A 24,245-nucleotide genomic window follows, 5' to 3' on the forward strand; every position below is an offset into this window, starting at 1 on the left:
CGTCCCCTCCGCTCGCCCCGCTCCAGTCTGCGCCCGGAGAGGGGGCGAGGGGGGTGTGAGTGCAGGAAAAGGAGCAAAAATAGAAAAAGAAAAAAATAAACCCATGTTTGGAGGTAAGCGATGGGGACAACGCACACGCACACACCCCGCACCCGGCCTGGGCCGGCGCCTTCCCCGCCCGGGCACCCTGCGGGTCCGCGGGTTCGAGACCGAGCGGGGAGGGGGAGCGGGACCCCGGGCGTCCCCGGGTTCGAGACCGAGCGGGAGCGGGACCCCTGCGGGCGCCGGGTTCGAGACCGAGCGGGTTGGGGGAGCGGGACCCGGGCCGGCACCGGCGCTCTGCGGGCCGCGGGACTTCCCGGCGCGGCGGGAGGCGGCGGGCGGTGCTGACACGTGGCCGCGGCCCGGCGGGGGGAGGGAGCCGGCGGCCGCCGCGATGTGCAGCCGGCGGAGGCGGAAGGCGCTGCCCGCATGGCCGCGGGGGCCGGCGGCAGGAATGGGGCCGGTGTGCAGCGCCGAGCACGGCCCCCGGGCCGCGCAGCACGACGGCGGGAGGAGGGACGGCGGCGGGGACCCGTACTGGTCCAGGTAAGGCTGCACCCGCTCCCGGGACAGCTCGCACCGCTCGCCCGGGACCCCCCTCCCCACCCCGGGCATCCCCCGGGCTGTCCCCTCCCGGCCCCGGGACCCCCCGCAGCCTCGGGTCCCCCTCCGCCGCCTCCCGCCGCAGCTCGTGGGGAAGATGCGGCTTCGGGACGGAGAGGGGCTCCGGCAGTCTGCCCCGCTCCCCGGGCAGGGGGCATCGGGAGGTGCTCGGTGCTCCCCGCCTGGCCGAGACCCCCCCCATCCCGCCCCCGGGAGCTGGGGCTGCCCTCGGGGGTGCGGAAGGGCGGCACCGGGGTCCCGGTCCCCCCGCCCCGGGCAGTCCCCGCTGCCTCCCTCCGACGGGCTCCGGCAGAGCGAGGGGGCAAGAAGGGGAATTACTGCGAAACATGGAGGGGGGGGGGGGTAAAAAAAGTCTGCTGAGCTGATTTCTGGCCTGGGGTCGGTTATTTCAACACGCCGTTGGAACCGGGAGGCTCTTATCGAGGTGTTCCAGCAGGGATGTTTGTACTGCTGATAGTGATTAATTAAGATAAAGTCTGGAATAGCAGCTAGGCAGCATCAGCTGTTTATCAGGTTAAGTAATTAAAATACTTAAAAAGACTATTAAGCCTAAACTTAATAGGGGCATAAGCAAAGGCACGGGTTTGGGGCAGAGGCTACGAACTGGGACAGAGCTGGGATCGCTGGGAAAGTCACCCAGCACCCTGCCCGCAGGACCCACCGCTGCTCCCACCTGAGGCGGGCCGGGAGGGCGATCCCGAAGCGCCGTGGGACAGCTGGGGGTGATGGTCAGAGGCTTTTCCAAACTGGGAGCCCCCAGACTCCACCTTTTTGCCCCCGTCCTTTTGAAATTTGAAGGGTGCCCCGGAGAGGGAGCGAGGCCGGGCTGCCGCCGCGGTGGGTGTCCCGCGGGCTCCCCGCTCCCCTTCACAGTCACTGTGAACCCGGGGCGAGGGGCTGGTGACATAGGTGCCGATGCACAGGAGCGCGTGGCCAAGGGGAGGAATGGCTTCCACCAGCAATTAGCCACGGCTAATAGGCTAATACGGGCAGCAAGCCAATAGCCAACTTCAGTCCCGAGGGAGACCCTTCCTGCAGTCCGACACCTGGAAGTTGACTCAAACCCACGCTCAGCTCAAGAGTAAGGGGGCAGGACCCAAAAGCAGACCTTTGGCACTAGGGTTGCTTCAAATTTGAAGATTCTTTCCCCCCCCCAAAGCAATTAGGAAAATTCCTTCTCTCTGTCTCCCCATTTCTCACTTTTCTTTGCAAAACGGGAGAGGTGGAAGAGGAAGAACCCTGCGCCAAATTTTCATGAAGTTTCTATTTAGATGTTTTTCCTCTAGAAAAATATAAATACATTTGGCCAGAACAAACCCTCCGTTTTCCCAAATCTCTTTGAAAAATGCAAATCATCGATAACACTTTAGAAAACAGAAGAGGCTGTTGATGAAGACGGTCCTTTGGTCAAGACAGCCGTATTTTGAAGCGATTCTGACCATCTGAAGTGCTGCGAGTAATTGAAAGAATCGAGTTAATGAAAGAATGGAGCTAATTTGAAGGAGCCGCAGGATAACCGTAACTCCGGTCAGATCGTTATCTGTATTGTTGTAATTCACAGAAGCGGAGGTGGTGGCCCTGGTGTTTGGCCCACGCGTGGCCACAGCCCTTGTTTGGGGAGGCTTTATGGAGGCTTTACGGTCTAAAGCAAACAGGGCAGGTGGAGGGGGGGAGCGGGAAGGGGGAGCGATCCCTCAGATCACGCGAGCGGGTTGGGGGAGTTGTACAGAATACCTCGCTGGATGGTTTGAAGTCAATTTGGCGGACAGTTTTCAAACAGCGTATGCAGATGAACAGCTCTCAGCGTTTCCGAGCAATGCAGTAGTGCCACGGAGGCAAGGTTTTATCAAGTAGGGGAAGTGACACGCATTCTCCCTTCATGCTCCAACAAAAGACATGCCAGGCAGCCTTCCAAGATCTGTCTGCACCGTCAGTGCAAGGAGAGATAACTGGTTATCTTGACAAGTTTATTTTTCCATCTTTGTTCATGCTGCTTCTTCTTTTGTCCTCCCTTTTTTCAGCTGCCTCGTCCTTCCTCTTCCACTGTTCTTGCCCTATGTTTTATCCTGCCTTTCCGTCTGCCTTTCCCAAACTTTTCTACAGGTTTCCAATGGCTCTGTTATCACACATCTCCTCTTCCTCTGCCAAGAACAACACTCGGGGATTTCTGTTTGGGGCTTGAACAAGCCCTCGTGTTTATGTAGCGCACCTGGACATTTAGATAGCACTTTTTTACGGAGATCTCAACATGCTGAAGCAGGACCACTTGGGCAGTAGATGTGTCTCGGCATCTCTGGTTTAACTGGGGGAAGACGGAAGCACTGAGAAGACAAATCTGTTGCTGAAGGTCGCACACAAAGCCATGGGCAGCTCCAGCAGTAGACACAGGGAGCACATTTTGGATGGTGCCTCCAGGAGAGAAGTACTACACGGAAATGTCCATGTGCCCTGGGAAGCAGATGACTCCTGAGACCACCCTGCATCTCCCAGCCTCTGGTTACACCTGAAGATAAGGGGTTATTCTAGCAGTTTCTTTAAAGTCCAGCGATAAAAGGTGTTGTACCACCAGCCACAAGCCGGTCTCCAGTTGCCTGACTGCGTGTTTTGCCCAGAGCCAACGGTCATGTTGTTTTTCTGAGCTCTGTGCCCTGATCTTTTGTCAACACAGTTGCCTTTTTTTTTTTGGTGGTGGTTGGTTTTTTTTTTTTTATTGTACAAGTTCCTCACCCTGGTTTTAATCATGGCCTCGCTGAGAACTTTTTTCACATGCAAAATGTAAGCAAGGCAAGCGTTTCATTGCTGGCTGATCCACGTAAGCCCTCAGATCAGCATGGAAAGCATCCTTGTGCTTCATCTTCATGATTATGTTTTCCCACCGCCTCCACCTGGACTTAACAACTATTTCCAGCTCATATGAGCTGCTGAAATCTAATTTCATCTTTGCTTTTGCCGAAAGCGAGGAACGAAGAGAGGGAATAAACCTGGAGTCGTGCTTGCTGAGCACCACTCCGCTGCCATCTGCGGCTCTGCAGAAGGAGCCGGTGCCCAGGAGGCTGACAGGAAACCAGCAGCTTTCCCAGGAAAAAAAAGCCCTGTGTCCTCTGTGCTGCTCTCGTTCGCTGGTGGCTTGGAATTAAAACCTCCTCCTCCAAACCCCAAAGCTACTTTTGCCAGAGACAAATCATTACCTTGGAGCCGGTCTGCAGCATGACAAAATCAACTCAAGGAGGGAAGGGGGAAAAAAAAAAATCTCTCTCTTGACAAGCATGTTAGATTTTCAAGGGAAGGAGAAATTGTTGTTGAGAAAAACAGAGAGAGAAGTGAGAGGACTGTCAAACTGGGTTAAAAATAACTACCTGGGTATTATCTCCTTGCACAGGAGTGTCTGCGCGACTGCAGCGTTTACGCCACGTCAGTCAGGCCGTGGTTGTGCTGGAGATTACTGTAAATTAAAGCCATAGGCAGGTAAGCTGGAAGAGAGGTTTCTGAAGGAGGATGCTCCCAGGAGGCTGGGACTGGGTGCCGAGGAGGGAAACATCCCCGGGCTGCGGAGCAGCAGGCCCGGAGGGGATGCAGGCACAGGCTGCCCGCGCTGGGGACGTTCCCCTGGGAGGTGGCCCTGTGCTTGGGCTGCTGGGTGCCCTTGGGTGGAGCTGGTGGCCCTCCAGCGTGGCTGGGAGCTCGGTACCACCACGGGGGCTCAACCCCATCCTGCACATCCTGGGGTTCTTGCGGGGACGGGTGGGTGTCTGCTGCTGGCAGCTGGGACGAGCGAGCGGGCTGGGGCACTGGGGGGGCTCTGGCTGATGTGCCCTCCGAGCATCTCCCACAGAGCTATTTTTAGTCTCTTTTTACAGAAGAGGATGGAGGTAGCGATGCCCCGGGGGTGGGTGTTATGCCCTGCCAACGATACCTGCGCCCACCTTGGCCATGGCACAGCTCCGACGCAGATGGGGAGCTGCAGCTCCCGGTTCTTCTCCCACTTCCAATTCCAGTTATGGAAAACACCCACAAACCTGAGAGACGGCTTCTGGCCGCTGGGACAGACCGTTTGCAGTCTTGCTGTCTAACACAGCTCTCTTACCACCTGAAAATACCTGGTGGTCCAGACTCGTGCCTTGAAGGGGTTACTAATCTGTAATCTAATTGATAGCCTGAACTCCAGCGAGTCCGTTTCGACAGTGACCCACAGTGTCTGCAGGCAGGCGGACCTACAGACTCCGGGAAAGGAGGGAGGCAAGTCAAGAGAAATAAAGTTGAATAAATATTTGCTCTGTGGCATCTACCGGAGAAATTCCTCCAGCAGGAAAACACACTGCAAATAAAGATATACCCTGTGCTGCTGGCTGTCCTTCCACTGCAGGACGGCTCGGCTTGGTTTTGCCCCTTTGGGGCTCTCAGGCATCTTTAAAAATCCATCTTAACCACTGTGCCCTGAGCGGGGGACCCGTTTGGTCGGTGGGAATCACCCGATGCTCCGAAGCGAAGCTGTGAGCGCCCAGGGCTGCGTTGGGAGGAGGGGAACTGAGGGGCATCAGGCAGGGCTGCCCCAGCACGGGGCTGCTGCCGTACAAAAAGCCGCCCAGGAAGAGTCATTAGGGCTCGAGCTAATTATAGGCTGTCTGGGTGGTGGTTGACGGTTTGTGAAATAGGAAGTGTTTTCTAGCTGCATGGCTGCTCCGCGCGGTGAGGAAGGTCTCGGTGCCGTGCAGGAGGGGATGCACCTGCAGTGCCCGTTTCTGGCACGCAGAAAGGCACGGCAGGTCAGGAGGGCGCAGGCTGGGCCGCCACCGTCCCGCGACACCCAATTAAGTCAATTAGCAGGCTCCAGACAAGCTCCGGTGATTCAGCTGCCGAGGGCGTGCAGGGGGCTGCCCCCTCTCTTGGGGGTTTCTGCCCCGCGCAGCCGGGACCGGCGCAGGGTGGTGGGGAGATGCTCGGTCTGTCCACGTGGCATGGTGGGACGGGCACGGTGACACCGATGACACCGACGGCTGTGGCTGCCGCGGGTTTAGACTTGCTTCGCTCCGACTCGGTTTGGTTATCACCAGCACGGATTGTCTCTACCTCCCTCATCAGGGAACCATTAGATTGAATTTGATAATGCTGGTAAAGCTCCGCTTCTCGGATGGCCGGTGTTGCCTCCAAAAACTATGGTCTGACTTGTCATTATTCTTTAGTTTTTGATGGAGAGGTTTAATTTTCCCCCTTTGTGCTGGCCGAGGTTTCTCCTGTAACCTTTGCTGTTGTTGTTTTGCACTGAGCAGAACATTGACTCATCGGCAGCCTCTGTGATAACTATAATTAGGAGAAAATGCATTTACAAGGCTCTTTCCTCTGATGCAAGCACATCATTGTCCTTGCAGAGAAATAATTCTTGCCATACTTTCAGGTGGGTGTGTGCAGCTAGTGACTGCATTTGACACTCATATGATTTAAGTGGATTTTCCTAGCTGGATATGCTACCTGTGGCATGAGTGGTAGTCTGAAGCCGTCTTTATAGTCCCCACTTGTTTTGAGCGTAAGTCTTTACTGATGCATTTAAACATAGAGGAAAAGAATATAAATGTATAGAGTGGAGTAGTGATGAGAGAGAGCATTGAGACCGTGTCATATACCCAGAGACTTCTTTAGTGCTTTTGAAAAAGTATAGAAGTAATGAGAAAAGAATTCACTGGAGTTTTGTCAGAACATCAGCTGGGGAAGAGGCTCCTCGGGAGAACGTCTCTGCTTGGCAATCCCTTCCCGCGGCTGTCTCTGAGCTGTGCTGTGCACGGTGGCTTGCTCTCGCACGGGGCTCTTCGAGCCCTGCTCTCGGCGGGTCAGATGTGTTGCCTGCACAGCTCAGCGCTGCTGGCCTGGCTGCTCCCCCCCTCACCACCCCCAAATCCCCTTCTGTGCCCCCAACGCAGGGGCTGAGGGCTCTGGCGAGTCTGCCCGCCTCATCGGGGTGAGAGGAAAGGCTGGGAGCTCCGGGCATCCCACAGAATCACAGAACAGTAGAGGTTGGAAGGGACCTCTGTGGGTCATCTAGTCCAACCCCCCTGCCAAAGCAGGGTCACCCAGAGCAGGCTGCACAGGACCTTGTCCAGGGGGGTCTTGAATATCTCCAGAGAAGGAGACTCCACAGCCTCCCTGGGCAGCCTGGGCCAGGGCTCCGTCACCCTCACAGTGAAGACGTTCTTCCTCATCTTCAGACGGAACTTCCTCTGCTTCAGTTTGTGCCCGTTGCCCCTTGTCCTGTTGCTGGGCACCACTGAAAAGAGCTTGGCCCCATCCTCCTGACACCCACTCTTCAGATATTTGTAAGAATATATTAGGTCCCCTCGCAGCCTTCTCTTCTCCAGGCTGAACAAGCCCAGCTCCCTCAGCCTCTCCTCGTAAGAGAGATGCTCCAGTCCCCTCATCATCTTCGTAGCCCTATCCCCTCCCGGCCCTCCGCCCCAACGCCGGAGCCGCTCTGCAGCCTGCTCATTGCTTTTTTGGGTTCAATCCGTTAGCACCGAACCATCGTCCCCCCGCCCGCACCTCGGGCACCGGCGTTGCTGAGTGTGGGTTTTGCTTTTCCAAGCTGCAAACACCCGCCGGAGGGAACAGACCTGGGCAATATGGTAAAGAGAAGTGGAGTAAATTCTGGTTAAGCTGCACAGGACTTTATCTCTCCATCTTACACCTTGCACATCTGTATAGGCTTCAGGGCCAAGGAAGAGCTGTTGATTCAATATCCCATTAAAATGCTGCTGTGCTCATCAGAATAACTGCTGGGAGAGGGGGCCGAGCTCAGCCCCGCTCCAGACAGCGAGAAACCTCGTAAAGGTCTCCCTTTGCTTCAGGGGGAAAAGCACAATTTAGAAAACTGTCTCAGTGGCTAAATAATAGGAAATACCTATGCACATGGCAGGCTGCTGCGTTTTCCTTGGTCACCTCAATTGCTGCAGGTTCAGTAGCTCAAATTAATCGGCGTCGTGCCGCTGCCGAGAACGGGAGAGATTATGGCCCCGGACTGGCAACAGCCCCTTTCTGCGGGGGCAGAAGCACTGGTTAGGCAGGCACGGGTCGGCTGCTTATACCTGCAGGCATCTGGTCCCAGATTAACTTGAAACACTCCTCTGAGATTAACTTGAAACACTCCTCCGAGGGCTCTCCGTAGTGTTTTCCGTCACCGGTCACCCCCCAGCTGCCCTCTGCCTCCTGGGGAGGGTTTGCACCCCAGCCCCCTGCCTGTAGCATCCCGCTGGGGTTGGTCTGAGCCGCTGCTGGCTGCGGCAGGTGGTTGAAAAACCAAATCACTCTTGGTTTTGCAGCAAATTAAGGTATGATTGCTGCTTATCTTCCTCTCGGCGTAAGACTGGGAGGGACTTGGAGAGCATTTATCAGCCAGCTCAAATGGCTGAGGCCGGTCAACCCCTGGTTATTTATTTCTCCAGCTGTGAGGTTTTCTAGTTCCCGTGTTATTTTGTACGTGCGCACAGTAAAGACGGTTCCAACCTTGAAAGCACCGACTGAAACGCTTCTAGTTCCTCCTGCCAGAGGTTGGCACCGAGCGGCTTATCTGCCTCGTCGGGAAACGGCACCCGGTTCACCTCCAGCGGGGACGACTGCCCGGCGTGTTTCACTGCTCGTTGTTCCTTCGCCTCCCCCCGCCACGGGCCGTTCGACACGTTTATAAATGGGTTCGGGCTGTGTGGGATTGACCTGCGTCTATCACAATTCCAGCACAGAGAAATAAATGCTCCTTTCAATATCAAGAGTGACCCAGGTTGTTTCCCGCGCAGGAGGTGGCTGTGTTTAGTAGGGTGGAAAGCACGGAGGTTAATGCCCCAGTACAGTGAATTCCAGTCGTCTCTGGAGCAGAGAGAGTCTGTTTGCTCAGTGCTTTGTGCTCCGGCCATAAAAATAACTAAATACAAATAATACAAATAGCGGGTGTTCTCACTAAGCTTTTAACTCTGTAATTCACGGGCAAGGGGGGACCCAGGCTGACGCTGGGGGGTGCAGAGGGCCTGAGTACTCACGTACCAAAAATATATTCTGTTAACATATTATTACTCATATTATCTTCAACTTCGTCTCAGGCCAGGCTGGATTACCGTGCTCCTCTCTCCGGGCTCTTCAGCCCCATCATGTCTTGCATTCCTCCGTCTCCCTCCCATTTAGGAAGGGTGGCACACAGGCCACCTGCCTTGGGGAACAGGCAGGAATGCCAAAAAACAAGTGTGTGTCTCATGCAAACGCTTCTGACCTCATGCACTGACCTTTCCTTTGCTATCCTTATCTTTTAAAGAACAGTTTCTAAAGCTTTTACTTCGGGGGTAAAAAAGCAGACAAACCAGGTTCGCCCCTGCCTTTCCCTGGATCTGCAGTCAGCGATGCCCAAGGAGCCCGTTCCACCTTGCAGATTATGGGCAGACATTTTGCTGCTGGGGTCAAAATAATGCTTGGGATGACAGTTAGCATCATTTACAGACGTCACCAGATGCAACACGCTCTGTGTCAGAACCACCGTGCCGCAGGGGGATTGCACTCGCCTGTATTTTATCCAGGCAGACTCGTTAGGGCTTGCCAGCAAGCCAGCCTGCCCCGAAAGTCCTCGCTGCAGCTGGACCTACCAGGCAGACCATTCCATCTACCCCTTCCTCATTTTCCTCCCCATCCTTGCAGGCCCGAGTCCCGCGTCTGGACGGTGATGCTGCTGCTGGGGACGTGCCTGCTGTACTGCGCCCGCGTCACCGTGCCCATCTGCGCTGTCGCCCTCAGCACCCACTTCGACTGGGACAAGAAGCAGTCCGGCGTTGTGCTCAGCAGCTTCTTCTGGGGCTACTGCTTGACACAGATTATTGGAGGACATATCAGTGATCAGTACTGGAAATTATTCTCATCTTTCCCTCTGCTCAGGCATTTTTGATGACCCTTAGTTTGGTTTTGAAGTCTCAGCAGCAGCTGTGAAATTTTCACCCTGGGACAGCGATGGGGTGGGAGGGTGAAGCTTGGCTGTGGGAGAGGATTTATGGGGCACCGCAGGTTGCTCTGAAAGCAGCTGAGGTGTGTCCCTCAGCTTCATTTGGGGTCTGTAGCTCTGATTCAGAAAGGGCACGTGTAGTTTTGATGGTCCGATTAGGTCTCTGGGCCTTAGAACTGCTGCTCTGCTTGTAGGGCAGCAGGGCTGAAGAACTTTGCGCAGGCAAAATCCCCAGGGAACGCTCGAGAGTTCCTGCAGAGCAGCTGCCGGGGGAGATCTACGGTCGGGCTGACGGGCATTCAGACCAACACAGGGGGTTTTTCACCTGGAAACAGCGAAGAGCACTTTTATACCAGCGTAATTTTTCTGATGGAGGTTGTTTTTAGCACTGGTTCAGTAACTGGAATAAAAAAAAACAAACCCACAAGCTTACATGTTAAGCTGATGAAAGACATAGTGGGTGTAAAGCAGACTTTATTTTAGAGAAGTGATAAATGCTGATGCTCTTTGCGTAGTTCAGGGCTGCCGCTCACCGGCAGTGTTGTTTGTCCGCTAACGAACAGCGTAATCCAGTGGTGCCGGACGGCCATTTGGAAGGGTTTAGAGCTGCAGTCACTAACCACAGAAAGAAAACATTTCCTTTTTGCAAGGAGCACAGTTTTTTTTTTTCTGTCTATCTGATCTGCATAGTCTGTCTTCGTTTTCAGTTCAGCACCTCCGGTTTTTCCACCCTGTGTTCTCATGCAGTCTGTTCACCAGCAAGCCCCCATCAGGTTTTCCATCGTGTTTAGGAAAACCAAGGGTCTCCATTTTATCATATCAATTAAAAAGCAACTGCCCCAGTTAGCTGTGAGGAAAGATCGAAGTAACTGCCTGCTCGAGTTCCTTTCCCCAGCCACCCTCTGCTTGGCCAGGAGAGCTTTCCTACGAAATCTTTTGTGAGGAACACGTGCCTGGAGGGAGCACATTGTCCATGCAGTGCACTATGCAATTTAATTATGCTCCTTAATAGTGTGCAAACAAGTGCCTGCAAAAAAACCAGGCAGAGCTGATGCGAAAGAGCAGATGGAAGAGAAAACACCATCACTGGTTAAGAAAAGCAGAACAGTGACAGCATCTTGGGCTTCCCCTCCGTCAGACTTGGGCACTGGGGTGTGCTGGGGCTGGACGGGCAGCGCTGCCGGCCGGTGTCCTGCTGCCAGGGGCTCAGAGCTGCTGGTCCCACTCCCCAAAGGGCTAACGACATTTGTAAGCGGGGAACAGGTTTGACCGAAACATTGTTCTTAAAAACAGGCTGAACTGGGAAGAGCGCTTGAGCCTTGGCTGGGGGGCTTTGCCCTTTTGCCCTCCGCTTGTTTTTGGTAACGTGTTTTCTGTCTTCCAGAATAGGAGGTGAGAAGGTCCTCCTCCTGTCGGCATCGGCCTGGGGGTTCCTCACGGTCCTCACCCCACTGCTCACCCACGTCACGTCTGCCCATCTCGTTTTCATGACCTCCTCCAGGTTCCTCATGGGGCTGCTGCAAGGTGAGACCCCTGCCCTGGGCACGTGCCCTGCACGGGGGCTCGTGTGCGGTAAATTCAGATGCAAATCGCATGGTTTGCAGTGCATGAACCCTTCTCCTGCGCGTTCAAGCAATGCTTTGCCTCAAAACTGCCTCCACACACGGAACTTCTGCGGGGAAAAAAAAAAGTGACATTTCTAGATAAAGCCGCTGACAAATTATTGCCCTGCAGAAACGTCTCTGCCAGACAAGGGCTGCTGGCTTCAGAACTCCTCAATGCTCCTGTTTGGTTATCCGCATTTTAAAACTCTTTCAAAGCACTTGGGGGAAATTTGTCCCTGCCAAAGCTTTTGGATAATTTGGGATGATTTTCCTTCCCTCTTGCCGAGCTGTGGGACCGTTGGGAGCAGTCCATTGGCACTGGTGGATTTCCAGTAGCGGTGGTGATGATGGAGCAGGGGATTACGGAGGAGGCACAAACAAACCTTTTATGGCGATGGATTCACGTATTTTATTTTATATCCCTGTTTGGAATTCACCAAAGGCCTTGTTGCTTTGTCTCCGTGTTTGGCTCCACCTGGATCTTTTAAATTTGCTTTTGCTTTGCTCTCGAGGGCAGAGGAGCCTGATGCTCCCTGCCTTGCTCCCGTTGTCACAGGGGTGTATTTCCCATCCCTGGCCAGCCTGCTGTCCCAGAGGGTCCGGGAGAGCGAGCGAGCCTTCACCTACAGCACAGTGGGGACTGGCTCACAGTTTGGGTAAGTTCAGAAGGCTTCGAGCAGCGAGTGACAGTCTCTGGACATCGTACGTAACGAGATGCCGTTAAATAGTTGGAGGCAAAACTTGCAGCCCAAAGTACGTGTGGATTCCTGGGTCCTCGAGGGTACCAGCTGCAGCTGAGGAAGCCTCAGGCAGTTGCTGTCATGCACGTCAAGGATTTATGTATTTTTGTTTTTTCTTGCTGTTCAAGCCAGACTTTGAGGAGTGTTTGCAACATTTAATTACTATGGGAAACAGCCTAGTTCAGTAGGAAGAGCAAGGATCAGCCCGAGACTGGTCACCTGTCCTCCCTGATAGATGGGGATAATATAACTTCCCCATCGCTGCTAATCTCCATGAGAATTTCCTTTCTAAATGGAAGGCTTGCTTAAAAGCCAAATAGAAATATTACTGCATTTAATCACTTAGTCTTCCAGTGTACCCATTTCTTTTGCTGATTTATACATTCTCTGAGATACTTTCTGCACACCAGCAATCTCCTTTTCTTTCCCCGCAGAGCGTGTTTCGGTGCGGGGCGGGTGAGTGCGATGTCCCTGAGCAGTTTCTCCTGCCTGGCTGAGGATCCCGAGATGCCACGCAGGGAACGGGGCAGGCTGCAGAGTCACGGGGTGACCAGGCAGGCGGGCAGTGCCTACACACGCAGCCACTGATGCCAATTTTAAGTGCATTTAGTGGCCCGCAGCGTCCACCCCGGGAAGCATCTCCCATGGATGCCCACAGCCCGAGGGCTCCTGGCCAGAGCTGGAAACCCGAGTGTGGCTTCCCTTGCAGGACGCTGGTGATCGGCGGTGTGGGATCTCTCCTCCTGGACTGGTATGGCTGGGAGAGCGTTTTCTACTTCTCCGGTTTGCTCAGTTTGCTGTGGGTTTACTGCACCTGCAAGTACCTCCTGAGTGAGAAAGGTGAGTGCAGCCGCCTGTGTTCCTGGGGCTGCCGGCGCTCCTGACCTGCGGGACCCGAGTGCTGTCCTGTGCTGGGTGGTTTCTGCAAATCCTCTGAGTTTCCAAGATCACGCCTGGTTTTACACAAAGACTTCTGTTCCAATATCTTCTATAACAACACGCTGTGTCTCACCCAAGGTGCTAAATCCAGAAATAAGGTTTTGAGCTCTTGCATTGCTGATTTCCTATTCCAAGTCCCTCGCTGGATTATATTGCTGTCGAGAGCCTGATCTGACTCCTTGGCACTCTTAAGCACCAGTGAAAGCACCAAACAGAGCGTGATCTTCAAAGTGGATTAAGCTAAAGCAGGGCAAGATACTTATTCCCAACTAAGAGCATCTACACATAAAGCTTTTAAAAACCAGTTAATCCGGAATATCTCTTCCCAAATAACTGTCTGGGAGTAATTCCACACATGGGGAAACCATTACACCTGGCTATGGCTTTATTAGCGTGAGTGTGGTGTGCGGGACCTCAGCCCATCAGGACCCTGCTGCGTGCCTGGCGCTGCACAAAATCCAGCCTTGGTCCTTGCCCAAAGAGATTTCTGCTTAATGGTAACAAAAGGTACAACACATGGGTGAAAGTGGCTGGATGGGGAAGTGTGTGGATGCAGCAGAGAAATTTTGGTCAACCTGTTTTCATGAGCATCCAATGTTGGTATTGCCAAAAAAAGGGTTAGAAAGAGTTTGAAGGTAGTTGTGTAGCGGTCTCCCAGGGCTCCCTCCAGCTGCACAGAAAATTACTGATCAGAGCTTTCGTCTGCATGTTTTCTTCGCTGCAGAACTCATCATCCCCATAGATTATTTAATGAGAGGCCTCTCGATATCCAAGCAGACCAAAGTTCCCTGGAAGCAGCTGTTTAAGAAGGCGCCGATATGGTAGGCAGCCGCGGCGGGTGCGAGCACCGGCAGGGCTGGGGGAGCACCCTCCTTCCAAGCACTTTTTCTCCTCTCTGTGCTTATTTATTCTGCCTGTGTGTGTTTTGTCCACTTCTTTATGTATTTGGGAAATATTACCAGGTTTTCTAATCCCTTCTGTATAAACTAAAAGGGTAAGCTTGACAAAAGGTGGTTTATGTTCTGTCCGGGGGAATGTCAGGCTTGAATATTACTGGCAAATCTTCCTCCTTTGCAGTTTGTGCCCTGTGTGGGCCGTGTGCTCCTCCAGCGTGGTGTTCTCCACTGGTCTTGTTAGAAATGCTGCTCGTAATGGGCTCCTAAGACGAGCTGCTCGGGGGCCCTGGGTGGCACAGGCTGTGTTCTCATCGCTGGCAAAACGTCTTTTTAACAGCCGTTTTTTCTTTGGGATTCTGCATTTGGTGCTGAAGCTCATCCAAGCATGTTCCCAAGTGCCATTTAAAGATGGGGAGGAGGGCGATGGGGCTGCGGGGCAGCAAGCCCATTCCTGCCTTGAATAACCTGGACAAGGTCCTGTGCAGCCTGCTGTAGGTGACCCTGCTTCGGCAGGAGGGTTGGACTAGATGTCCCACAGAGGTCCCTTCCAACCCCTACCATTCTGTGATTCTGTGATTCTGTGATTCTGTGAACCATGGAACATCTACTGATAAGAAACCCCTGGAAAACCCCAAGCAACACCTCTTGGAGCAGGACAGCTCCTGCAGCACTCGTGGGACTGCTGGGAAACGCACTCGCATGATTGCCGCCGCAATTAAACCTCGCCTGAACCCAGGGCTGACGTCGGGCGCCCGTGCAGGGAGGGCAGTGAAGGAGCGAGCAGTGCTGTGAGTGGCAACCCAAAAGGAGTAGTTATCTCCGAAAAAAAAATCTCAGGAAGCAATTGCAGCACTGCGAGGGATTTATTTATAGACCAGGAACTGAAATATTGGGTTGTTGAGTGCCCGTTTCCCACCCAGCCTGACTTGTCACTCCTGATTATTTCCTCCCCGCTGTGTATTTTCAGGGCTGTCATCATCGCTCAGCTTTGTACGGCCAGCACATTCTTCACTCTCCTTTCCTGGCTGCCAACTTTCTTTAAGGAAACTTTCCCCGAGTCAAAGGTAAGTTGGCTCTGAGACACAGGCATTGCCGGTCTCTGTGTGATTGAGGTTGTGCCGGGTTGGTTAGGGAGGAAGATGATGGCAGAGGGACTTGGTGAGAGCAGGCTGGGAGGCAGGAGGAGGTGGGAGCCTTCCCTGCGGGGTTAGGAGCCGTCACCCCCCCGGCACACACCTTTGGAGATGCACACGAGCATCCTCCCTCCGGGTAGGCAGAGGCTGGTCTCTAGCTCCTTGTTTAGGGATGCTGAAGTGAGGCAGAGCTGGGGCCTCTTCCAGGTGGGGAAGAGAGGGTTATATTTGCTTTTCAGACTGCTTTTCTTCTGAAGGAAGGATGGTTTTCAAATGGCACAGAGCTCATGACATTATGCTGTTGCAAATGACCACCAACCCATTCACTCCTGGGTTTTTAACTTTACTGACATTGTATAACTCAGACCTGCCTGTGAAAATTATAATTGCTATTAATAACACACACTTCAAAAATACTATAAAAGCCCATTTTTCAGAAACCTGGGCAATACTCAACAGGGCTGAGAGTTGGTGTTTTGATCTTCTTGTTCTCAGAGACTCAATCTTTTCCACCATGGCTCTGTTCGGTTTTTATAATTTCCAGAGCTGCTTACAAATGCCTTTTCACATTACATGTGTAAGGCGCTTTATGGCATACTTGATATTTATATTAAAATCGTGTATTAAACTAGCAAACATATTGTTGTGACAAGATCTGTGCACCTCGAGTAATATGCTTGTGCAGCGGTAATTTACCATCTGTTAAGCATTATATCATGGTGCCCTTATGTAAGCGGCTCTATATAGCGTTCCTGCGTCTGATAATCGCTTCAGACATTTTAATAAAACGGGGCTTGAGGATGCTTGATTTTAAAAGATGGACAACAGTCCTGCATGTGGGAAACCTACGTCCCCTGGGTGACAGAGGGCTTTGGCTCACGCCGCCCGGGGTAAGGGGCCGGAGGGATGAGACCAGGCTGGATCAGTGGGCTGTGATTGACTCACTGAGTGACCCTGGCTGGTGGTAACGGCCACCAGAGATACCACCCCACAAGCCCATTGGGGGAACGTTTTCAAAAGTGACCAAGACCCAAAATTTCAAAGGTGCTGAAGGATGAAGGTGGACCCCAGTACGATTTCTAGGAGCAGCTGAACCCGGGTTATTCAAACCCAAGATTACCCAGCCCTCCCATGCCTCCCGAAGCCAGGCGAGGAAGGGAGAGGTGCCTCCACGGGGTGACGGGCTCTGAGTGAAGGGAGGGATGCAGGCAACGGTGGATGGATGGGAAAGTTCAACCAGCTGAGACGAAGCTCAGCCCAACCTGACACTGATTTCAGCTTCTTGTGGGATCTGGGCACCAAAACGCCTCTAAGCAGCTGTAATCCAGATGACCGGTAATCATCTGTGATTACAACTGCAGCAAGCTCGCTTAATTGAAAATAGGCCGAAACATGTTGCTACCCGTAATGTTCCCTAATCCTGGCATTAGAAGATCCAGCTATGTTCCCTCAGCTTCACAGTAACGCTGCTAATGAGGTGGAAGCTGATTCCGGAAATTTTGCCGGCGGCTTTACTGGTGACCCACAGGGCAGAGTAAAACCTGCAGCTTGCTTTCCAGGGCTCTGTGGCTCTCTGCCACATCACCTGGCTGAACAGTAAACTTTGCCACGTTGAATCCCTCTTCCCCGGTGCAGACAGAGCTTTCTGCCTCCCACCTGGCTGCTGGGTCACCGGCGCAGACGGGGAGACAACCAACCTACAAATGCCGCGGCCCCGTGGTGCGCCTGCCGCCGTGCAGGCTTTGGAGCGGTGCAGGTGTAGCTGAGATCCTGCAAGAAGTTCTGATCACCCCATTGTTTTTTCCTTTCTACAGTTATCACAGACTATCAAATAAAATATTTGCAAACAAACCCAGCTCTGACAGCAAACCCCTCTTGATTTTTGCTTCCTTTCAGGGTTGGGTGTTTAACGTAGTCCCCTGGCTGGTTGCAATTCCAACAAGCTTGTTCAGTGGATTTCTGTCTGATCATTTAATCAACCAGGGTAAGAGCTCTTCTGCCTTTTCCTCAGCTCTTACTTTATGTGATGTGGAAGGAGGACCTGGGTGGAGGGGATGGGCTTGTTGGTAGGGAGAAGACCCAGCAAAGAGGCAACGTGAGGCTCTGATATGAAAGCAGAATAAATGCTCCAGGGTCCAAATCCCATCCACGTGTTTGGAGCTCCCTTTGATCTCAGTCACAGTCTCCACTGGGAGATGAAATCTGGCCATCTGAAATCCGGCCATCTGAAATCTGCTGACCCTGTGGTCTCGTAGCTGCAGAGCAAGGAGACCTGGTGAGCTGTGCCTAACTGCGACTCTCCCTTTCTCTTCCAGGGTACAAAACCATCACCATTCGCAAGTTCATGCAGGTAAGAGAGCTGAAAGCGCAGGAGAGGCACCCGAGTTGCCTGCTGACCTCTGCTTACTCTTGGGGAGCTGGGTTGATGGCTATAGATGGAAAGAGGAAAGGTTTGCTGGCTTTGCCGATGGACTGGTGGTCAGTGCGGATGGGGAAATGAAATCCAGAGGAAAGCCCTGACGGAGGAACAGAGCATGGACCAAAGGTAGCCTTGAGCACAGAGGTTCGTGAGTCTTCTGAAGAGGTTTTTCTTTCACTGGCGAAGGCCAACCATACGCTGTCACTCCAAATGACGCGTTAGATACTGGGGAATAGCAGTGCAAAGATGAGCAGAATTAGAAATGCTGGGTGAGAGCACAGCATATGCTTTCTGCTCCGCAGCGTCATGTCCCTCCAGACAGACCTCTGACACAGGAAGGCAGGACACTAGGGGAAAAAAAAAAGGCTTGAGAAGCACCTGGTGCATACCAGCTCTTGCCGCTGGAAGAGGGAACAGTTTGTCTGTGAAAAGCGTTGCTTTCTTCCTGACAGAAAATCTGCTGTGGTGTTTAATTTTCCATTTCTTCCAGGTCGTTGGCTCCGGTGTCTCAAGCCTTTTTGCTTTGTGCCTGGGCCAGACATCCAGTTTTTGCAAAGCGATAGTGTTCGCCTCCGCCTCTGTTGGCCTTCAGACCTTTAACCACAGGTGAGGAGCGTGGGAACGGCAGTAGCTGGGGCCCTGAGCTCTCGTCCCACCCTTGGCATTTCGGGGGCTCGGGGGAGGCTGCCTCTGTCGTGACTGTCAGAGCAAGAGCCGGCGCTTGTCTGAGCATCGTGCGTCGGTCCCCGCAGGGCCGGCGGAGTTGGGTGCCCGCTGGGTTGGGAATTGTCCAGCAAACCCCTGGTGTGGGGAAGAGCTGGGCGTAGAGGAGGGCGTGCTGGGCTGGGCAGGTGTCGGGGAGATGGAGCAGGAGGGGAATTGCATTTTGGCCCCTCAGAACGCTTCGAGTTGAATCCTTTTTGTCCTGGTACTCTCCTGTGCTGCTTCGCTCTCAGCCTCTTTCCTCCTTCCCCCTGCCAGTGCCATTTACTGTCGAGGACCCCTTCCTTTCTTTTGACAAAATAAACTGTGTAAATGGTGAGAAAGCTGTCGTGCTCTGTTAAAACAGCCATTTTCCCCTCTCTGTGTCTCACTAGTGGCATTTCAGTAAACGTGCAGGATCTGGCCCCCTCGTGCGCTGGCCTGCTGTTCGGTAAGGACCCCTGCGGGGTTGCGGTCGTGCGGGGTGTACGGGAGGGGACGCGGTCGCCAGCACCAAGCCCTGAGCAGGAGTAGTTCTGTGCAATGTCTGCCCCGTACGTGCAGCCTCGGCTTCCTGCTGGGACGTACAGACCGGGGGCAGAGACACGTGGCTGGGGGCAGGTCACCGCACCAGCACGTCTCTCCGTTTGCCAGATGCTTGCCTGCACCGAGGGCTGGGGCGAGGTGGAGGGTCAGCTGCCCCGGCCGTCAGCAAAGCTCTTTGCTGAGCATGCAGGCAGATCATTGCGTGGAAGCCTGGATGAAGCCGATCACCGAATCCCAGCATGGTCGGGGTTGGAAAGGACCTCTGTGGGTCACCCAGCCCAACCCCCTGCCAAAGCAGGGTCACCCAGAGCAGGCTGCACAGGACCTTGTCCAGGGGGGTCTTGAATATCTCCAGAGAAGGAGACTCCACAGCCCCTCTGGGCAGCCTGGTCCAGGGCTCCGTCACCCTCAGAGGGAAGAAGTTCTTCCTCATGTTCAGCTGGAACTTCCTCTGCTCCAGTTTGTGCCCGTTGCCCCTTGTCCTGTCGCTGGGCACCACTGGAAAGAGTCTGGCCCCATCACATCCGCGGGCTTTGACTGTGCAATTTCTTTCTTTTCTTTACAGGTGTTGGGAATACCGGCGGAGCCCTCCTAGGTAAGGTACCCTCCTGCAGCTCAGCCTTCTCTGGGGAGTCCTCTCCTCGCGGGCGGGCAGGATCCAGCCCCAGAGCCTTTGCATTTCTTTCTCTTCCCTCCCGACCCAGGTGTCGTTTGCGTGTACTTGGCTGGCTACCTGATCGAAACGACCGGCTCCTGGATTTCGGTTTTCAACCTGGTGGCTGTTGTTAACAGCATTGGTCTCTGTGCATTCCTCGTGTTTGGAGAGGCCCAGAGGATGGACACAGACTCTGAATACATGGACCTGTAGAGATGAGTCCAGCAAGCAGCCAAAGGACAGGAGACTGTCACGCCTATTGTCATTGTCGCACAAGTGCCAAAGAAGATTTTTTTTTTTTTTAGGTGTTTAACAGGAAAAAAAAAATATACTGAGACCCAGTCTATAATGGGTCTGAGTGAAACCCATGGGAGAAAAGAAATCTAGAGTTCATTTTTTGCTCAGGGCATAGCTGATGGCCTGCAGAGCCATCCAGCTCCACGTCTCCGGTGAGGTTATGGCCCGTGTGACCGCTTTGCCCCAGCCCGTGTCTGGTGGACAAATCTCCGCGTGGCCACCGCAGCTCGCCCAGCTCGCCCCGACGGCTGCCACGGTCTGCACGCTCTGCCCGGAGCGGTCGCTTACCGAGGGGAGCTGCGTCGCCGCGCCGGGAGCCGGTCCCTCCATGCTCTGCCGTCCTGTGGCCGCAGGCAGGGTGGCCAACACGTGTTGTCCGAACTCCATGAAAGGAACCGTCCGAGCGAGTGCACCTCTGACCTTAACCTTCCCTCGCGTGCCTTCACTTTGCCGTCTGCTCGGCAGGGACAAGCCGGGTGTACAAGAGAACGGGTCGTGAGATGCGTTCGGGGCTTCCCTTCCGGGGATGTCTTCTGGCTGGGTGTCTGCTGTGGACCCAGGGGCGTGAGGTTGCGTCGGTCCTGCCGTCACCGCGCTGGAGCTGAGCCGGGAGGTTGCAGAGCACAGCGCTCAAACCAGCCGAGCCGGCTTCGCTCAAGGGCAGAGCTCAGGTGCTCCCTCCTCTCCTGGGTCGCTTTGCTCCCGCCCGGAGCCGAGGTGGACCACCTCCATGCCGAGAGCAGAGGAGAGCTGCCGTCACCCGTGGTCCGGCTCAGCTGGGCTGAGCTCGCGGTGTGGCTGCAGCCCGGGCGCCGTTCTGCCGCGCGCTGTGAACGTGCGGGATGAACGGGTGCGTTCTGGGCTGTGGCTCTCTGCTCCCAGATGCTTTCTGCTGGATTTGACACGTCCTTCACACGCTCTCGGAGGGCTGGGGGAGACTTTCCAAAGAGCCTACAATGGGCAGGTTTTGTTTCTATGTTAAGCTTAAAGCAAATTTATCCATTGAGGATCCGTCCATACTGGATGTGGATCCCCACGGTTCCCCGTGTCAGAGGGAAACACTCGGCTGTACACGCCTCTGAGCCTGAATGTCTTAAGTTATTTATAAATATTTTTAAATTTAAGTACCAAATTCTGTATTTTGTGTACTTGAGGCCTGATTCTGCATGCTTATTTCGAGTGGTACTCCCACCAAAACCCACAGTATTTCTAGAAGGAAAGGATTTACCAGCCTCCAGTTCCTGGGTTTGCAGGATCTATTTTAAATGTGACATTTCGTATTAAAGCAACTCATTGCTTTTCCTCCCACCCCTTGCTTGCAGCCTGAAAGGTTCCCTTTGATTTCTCTCGTGCTTACCAGAAAACTTCAGCTGAGACTTGGGAGCAGACTTCCCAAGGGACTTCGCCGTGCGGGAAAGCTGGAGGTTCAGGTTCATTGTCCTTAAAAAAAAATAATTGTCCCCTGCTTCTCCTGTTGTTTCGGCCAAATTTATTCTTGGAAGATGTGTTGGAGCCGTGTGAAGTTTCTGAATAGCTGGGTTTACAGTGAAAACACTTGACAGCCTTTTAATTGCAGAGGCACTAATGGGTGCCACTGGGCTAAGCTGAGCTACTTATTGGGGGTATGAAGAGATAAAGAAGCAATTGCCTGATGTCTTCGCAGGAGAACACAGGATCAGTGTGGCCTGACGGGGGGCCAGAGAGAGAAGAAAGCATTTTTTTTTCTCCTCCTGCGCTTTTTTTCTCTGAAAGGCTGGTTGCTGCCGTGGGTACAACCCTGTACCTGGGGTGCGGCCGTGCTGCAGAGCCAGGAGACGCGAGCGCTGCCGGGAGGGCTCGTAAAACCAGCGGGTAAACTGGGGAGGGCACACGGAGCAAATGCAACCCAGGAGGCCCGCGGCCGTGCAGCCATCGCTGCCAGCCTCGTCCAACCTGAGCAGACTGTTTGCACGGCCTTTTCTATGGCTGCATAGGGAAAAAAAGGTGGTTTGGTCCTTTTTTGACATCTTCCCTGGCCATTCAGCTTTGCAGGTCAGGAGCACAGGGAGTGAGCTCTGGTTCTCTTCGCTGGTTGCACCCTTTCTTGTGGAAGAGTCGACGAGTTTACATCACTCGCGTTGGAGCCAGGCAGCTTGGCCACCCCTTGGCTCTGCAAGCCGGGCAATCTGGAATTCAGATCTTCAAAGAAAAGTGAACGTTGCTGGCTGTGCCTTCTTTGTAAATCCAGCTGACGCTTTGGTGGGCTCTCCACGTTTTCTGTCTTTGTAAACCAGCTAATAGTTAAATATTTGAAGTAACTTCGAGGCTTAGGTTTCATTATGTTCGTACCTCTTTGGTGGAGCACTGAAACCATTTTACATAGCTGTACTGTTTGTTTAAGCAGCCTTGCCAAAGCTTGCTGTCTGAGAGGTTTTGTTACAGAAGGACCTAAAAACAATAAAGGCAGCAAATCATTTGCACACTATCTGATATCCCTTTGAATGCAGAGGTGCTAATTTGTGTGATCAGTAAGGGACAGACAGAGCTCAAGTGTGTTTAATGTGATTAACCCCTTAGAGGCCAGGGAGGCTGTGCTGGGGGAATACCCAGGCTGGCAGATTTCCTCAGCATCCTCCCGTGTACTCATACACCGACCCTCGGAGTACATCCAGCTACATCTTCTCCCTTATTTTGGAAAAATGACTGAATAGCTGTCTTCAGCAGAGTGGTGGTCAGTGCAGCGTCAGGGGACGTGGTCCATATATCCGTTGTTAGAGTAATAACACAAACGAAGCAAGTCTTTGGTTAGGCGGGATCTACCCCTGCAGACAGACCGCCTTCCACCTGGAGATGGTGCTAAAAAAAATATATATATATATATATGTATATACATTGGCAACTTTTCTGCATCCTGGCTGATCTGTTGGAGCAGATGCCAACAGAGGGAGCTGTGAGATCTGGGATGCAGCAGCGCCTGGCTGGCCGGCAGCTGCTGCGCCTGGCACCGCTGGCACCGCTGGCACAGCTGGCACAGCTGGCAGGGGTGCTATGGCCGGTGTGACTGGCACGAATGGTTTACCTGGCAGAGCTGGCACGGTCGGTGCAGCCGGCACAGCCTGGCCCCACCGAGGAGCTGCACGGGCTGGTGGCTCTCGCCATCAGGACTTGCGTCGGGGTGTCCCCGGACCTGCTGTCCCCGCTTTGGCTTTCCCTCTTCCTTTGGCAGTTTTACTGTTACTGTGCGAGGGCGGGGAGAGCGAAAGTTTGGGAGCATATTTTAGAAGGAGAAATAGCCGCTGAAGGAATTTTAAAACCTCATCTTGTCGGGTCATGTAATCAAGAAAATATCTTTAAGGACTGCAGAGTCCACTAATTTTTTCCTCAATGTGCTTAGAAAAAAAACAACATGAAACTTTCTCATATGAAAACAACGCCAAATTTAGCAGGATGCAAGTTTTCCTGAACTTTTCCTGTCCTTTTGCTCCTCTTGTAATGGTATAGGCAACCTCTGATGTACACATTTGAGCTATTTTGACCTGAAAAGCTCTAAGAAGCCAGAGACCCACCTTAAGCCCTGCCCTGTTCTTCTTCATGGCATTCTGCACCTGTGTAAAGCCTGAGAGAGAAGAACGAGCTCTGCCACCTTCCTTAAACCGTCCAGGTCCCAGGGGTACCCCGCCTGCCGGGCTGGATCCCAGCTTTCCAGCCTGCCCTGAGCAAGCCGGGACGGGTACGGTGCAAAAGGGACTGGGAGTCTGGGACTGGGCTTAAAGGCTGATTGATCACAGGTACTTTGTATTGCTGCTGTGGGTTGGAATTGATGGGGCAGTTTGTATTTAAATTGTTCGGGGCATCTTCAATAGCTGGCTCTAGATCCACGGAAGGATACCGTTTTATTGCAGTTTGCATAACACGAAATCAATAAACACATTCAAGCAGATGGAAAGCAAAACGCAGGAGAAAAATAGCACTACTCAGAGGAGAAAAGAAATAGCAAAGAGCACTTCTGGCTGATACTTTCGCCTTGAAAACACAAGCAGATGCTCTCGCCACAGAGACCTGATCTAACATCCACCTGCCAGCTCCCCGGGGCTGGGACATGCCCCAAAGACACGACCGCTCTGCAAAGGGCACCCACTGCCGTAACAAGCAAAATATCGCCATTTATTGCAGCTGTGACCTACTGCACGGCACGTAATGAGGAATTTTCCATTTCAAACTTTAATGCAATAATTAAGATGTCCATTAAGGTCTTTACAGTTTGACTGCTTGTAATTAAAAACGGGGGGACTGGGGGGGCAATGGCAGGGAGTTGCAATCCAGGGCATTAAGCTCCCACCTACAGCTTTAAGTGCTCTCCCCTTTTTTTCCCCCTGTTTTGTTTCTTTCTTCAAAATAATTTTCCTGGTTTTGTTTGTAGCTGTCCTCAGGGCAGGTGGCCTGAAAAACACATGAAAACCAATCTTAGTTCCCGCAAGTACAACCTGATTTTTGAAAAAGAGCTTCTTCCCCTCTACCGAAACACCTCTGAAATACCAGCGCTGCTGGGCGGCAGCTTTTGGGGGTGTCTCTGGGCAGGGAGCTCCTTGGGGCTCTGCAGCATCATCTTGGGCCAGGCTGCCCCATCCGACAGCCCCATGGCAGTGCTGGGGACGCGACGTGAGCCAGCAGAGCCGAGCTCCATCAGCAGAGAGGCACAGTAACGACCCG

At 53.4% G+C, this 24,245-nt stretch overlaps 1 protein-coding gene across 2 annotated transcripts; it reads left to right on the plus strand.

Moving 5' to 3' along the window:
* On the plus strand, positions 1-19,472 carry SLC17A9 (solute carrier family 17 member 9). Of its 2 annotated transcripts, none has more exons than XM_075438588.1 (13): positions 1-113; positions 9,328-9,525; positions 11,010-11,149; positions 11,786-11,885; positions 12,679-12,809; positions 13,633-13,729; positions 14,772-14,868; positions 16,834-16,921; positions 17,253-17,287; positions 17,847-17,962; positions 18,454-18,509; positions 19,170-19,199; positions 19,309-19,472. In XM_075438588.1, exons 2-13 carry the CDS (start codon positions 9,353-9,355, stop codon positions 19,470-19,472), a joined length of 1,227 nt encoding a protein of 408 aa, XP_075294703.1. In that variant the 5' UTR covers positions 1-113; positions 9,328-9,352. The 2 variants fall into 2 exon arrangements, with proteins under 2 accessions (XP_075294703.1, XP_075294702.1); XM_075438587.1 differs by lacking the exon at positions 1-113 and adding an exon at positions 433-588.
* The last annotated feature ends 4,773 nt before the right edge of the window (positions 19,473-24,245 follow it).

Source organism: Opisthocomus hoazin, chromosome 18 (assembly GCF_030867145.1).
Source record: "Opisthocomus hoazin isolate bOpiHoa1 chromosome 18, bOpiHoa1.hap1, whole genome shotgun sequence".
NCBI lineage: Eukaryota > Metazoa > Chordata > Aves > Opisthocomiformes > Opisthocomidae > Opisthocomus > Opisthocomus hoazin.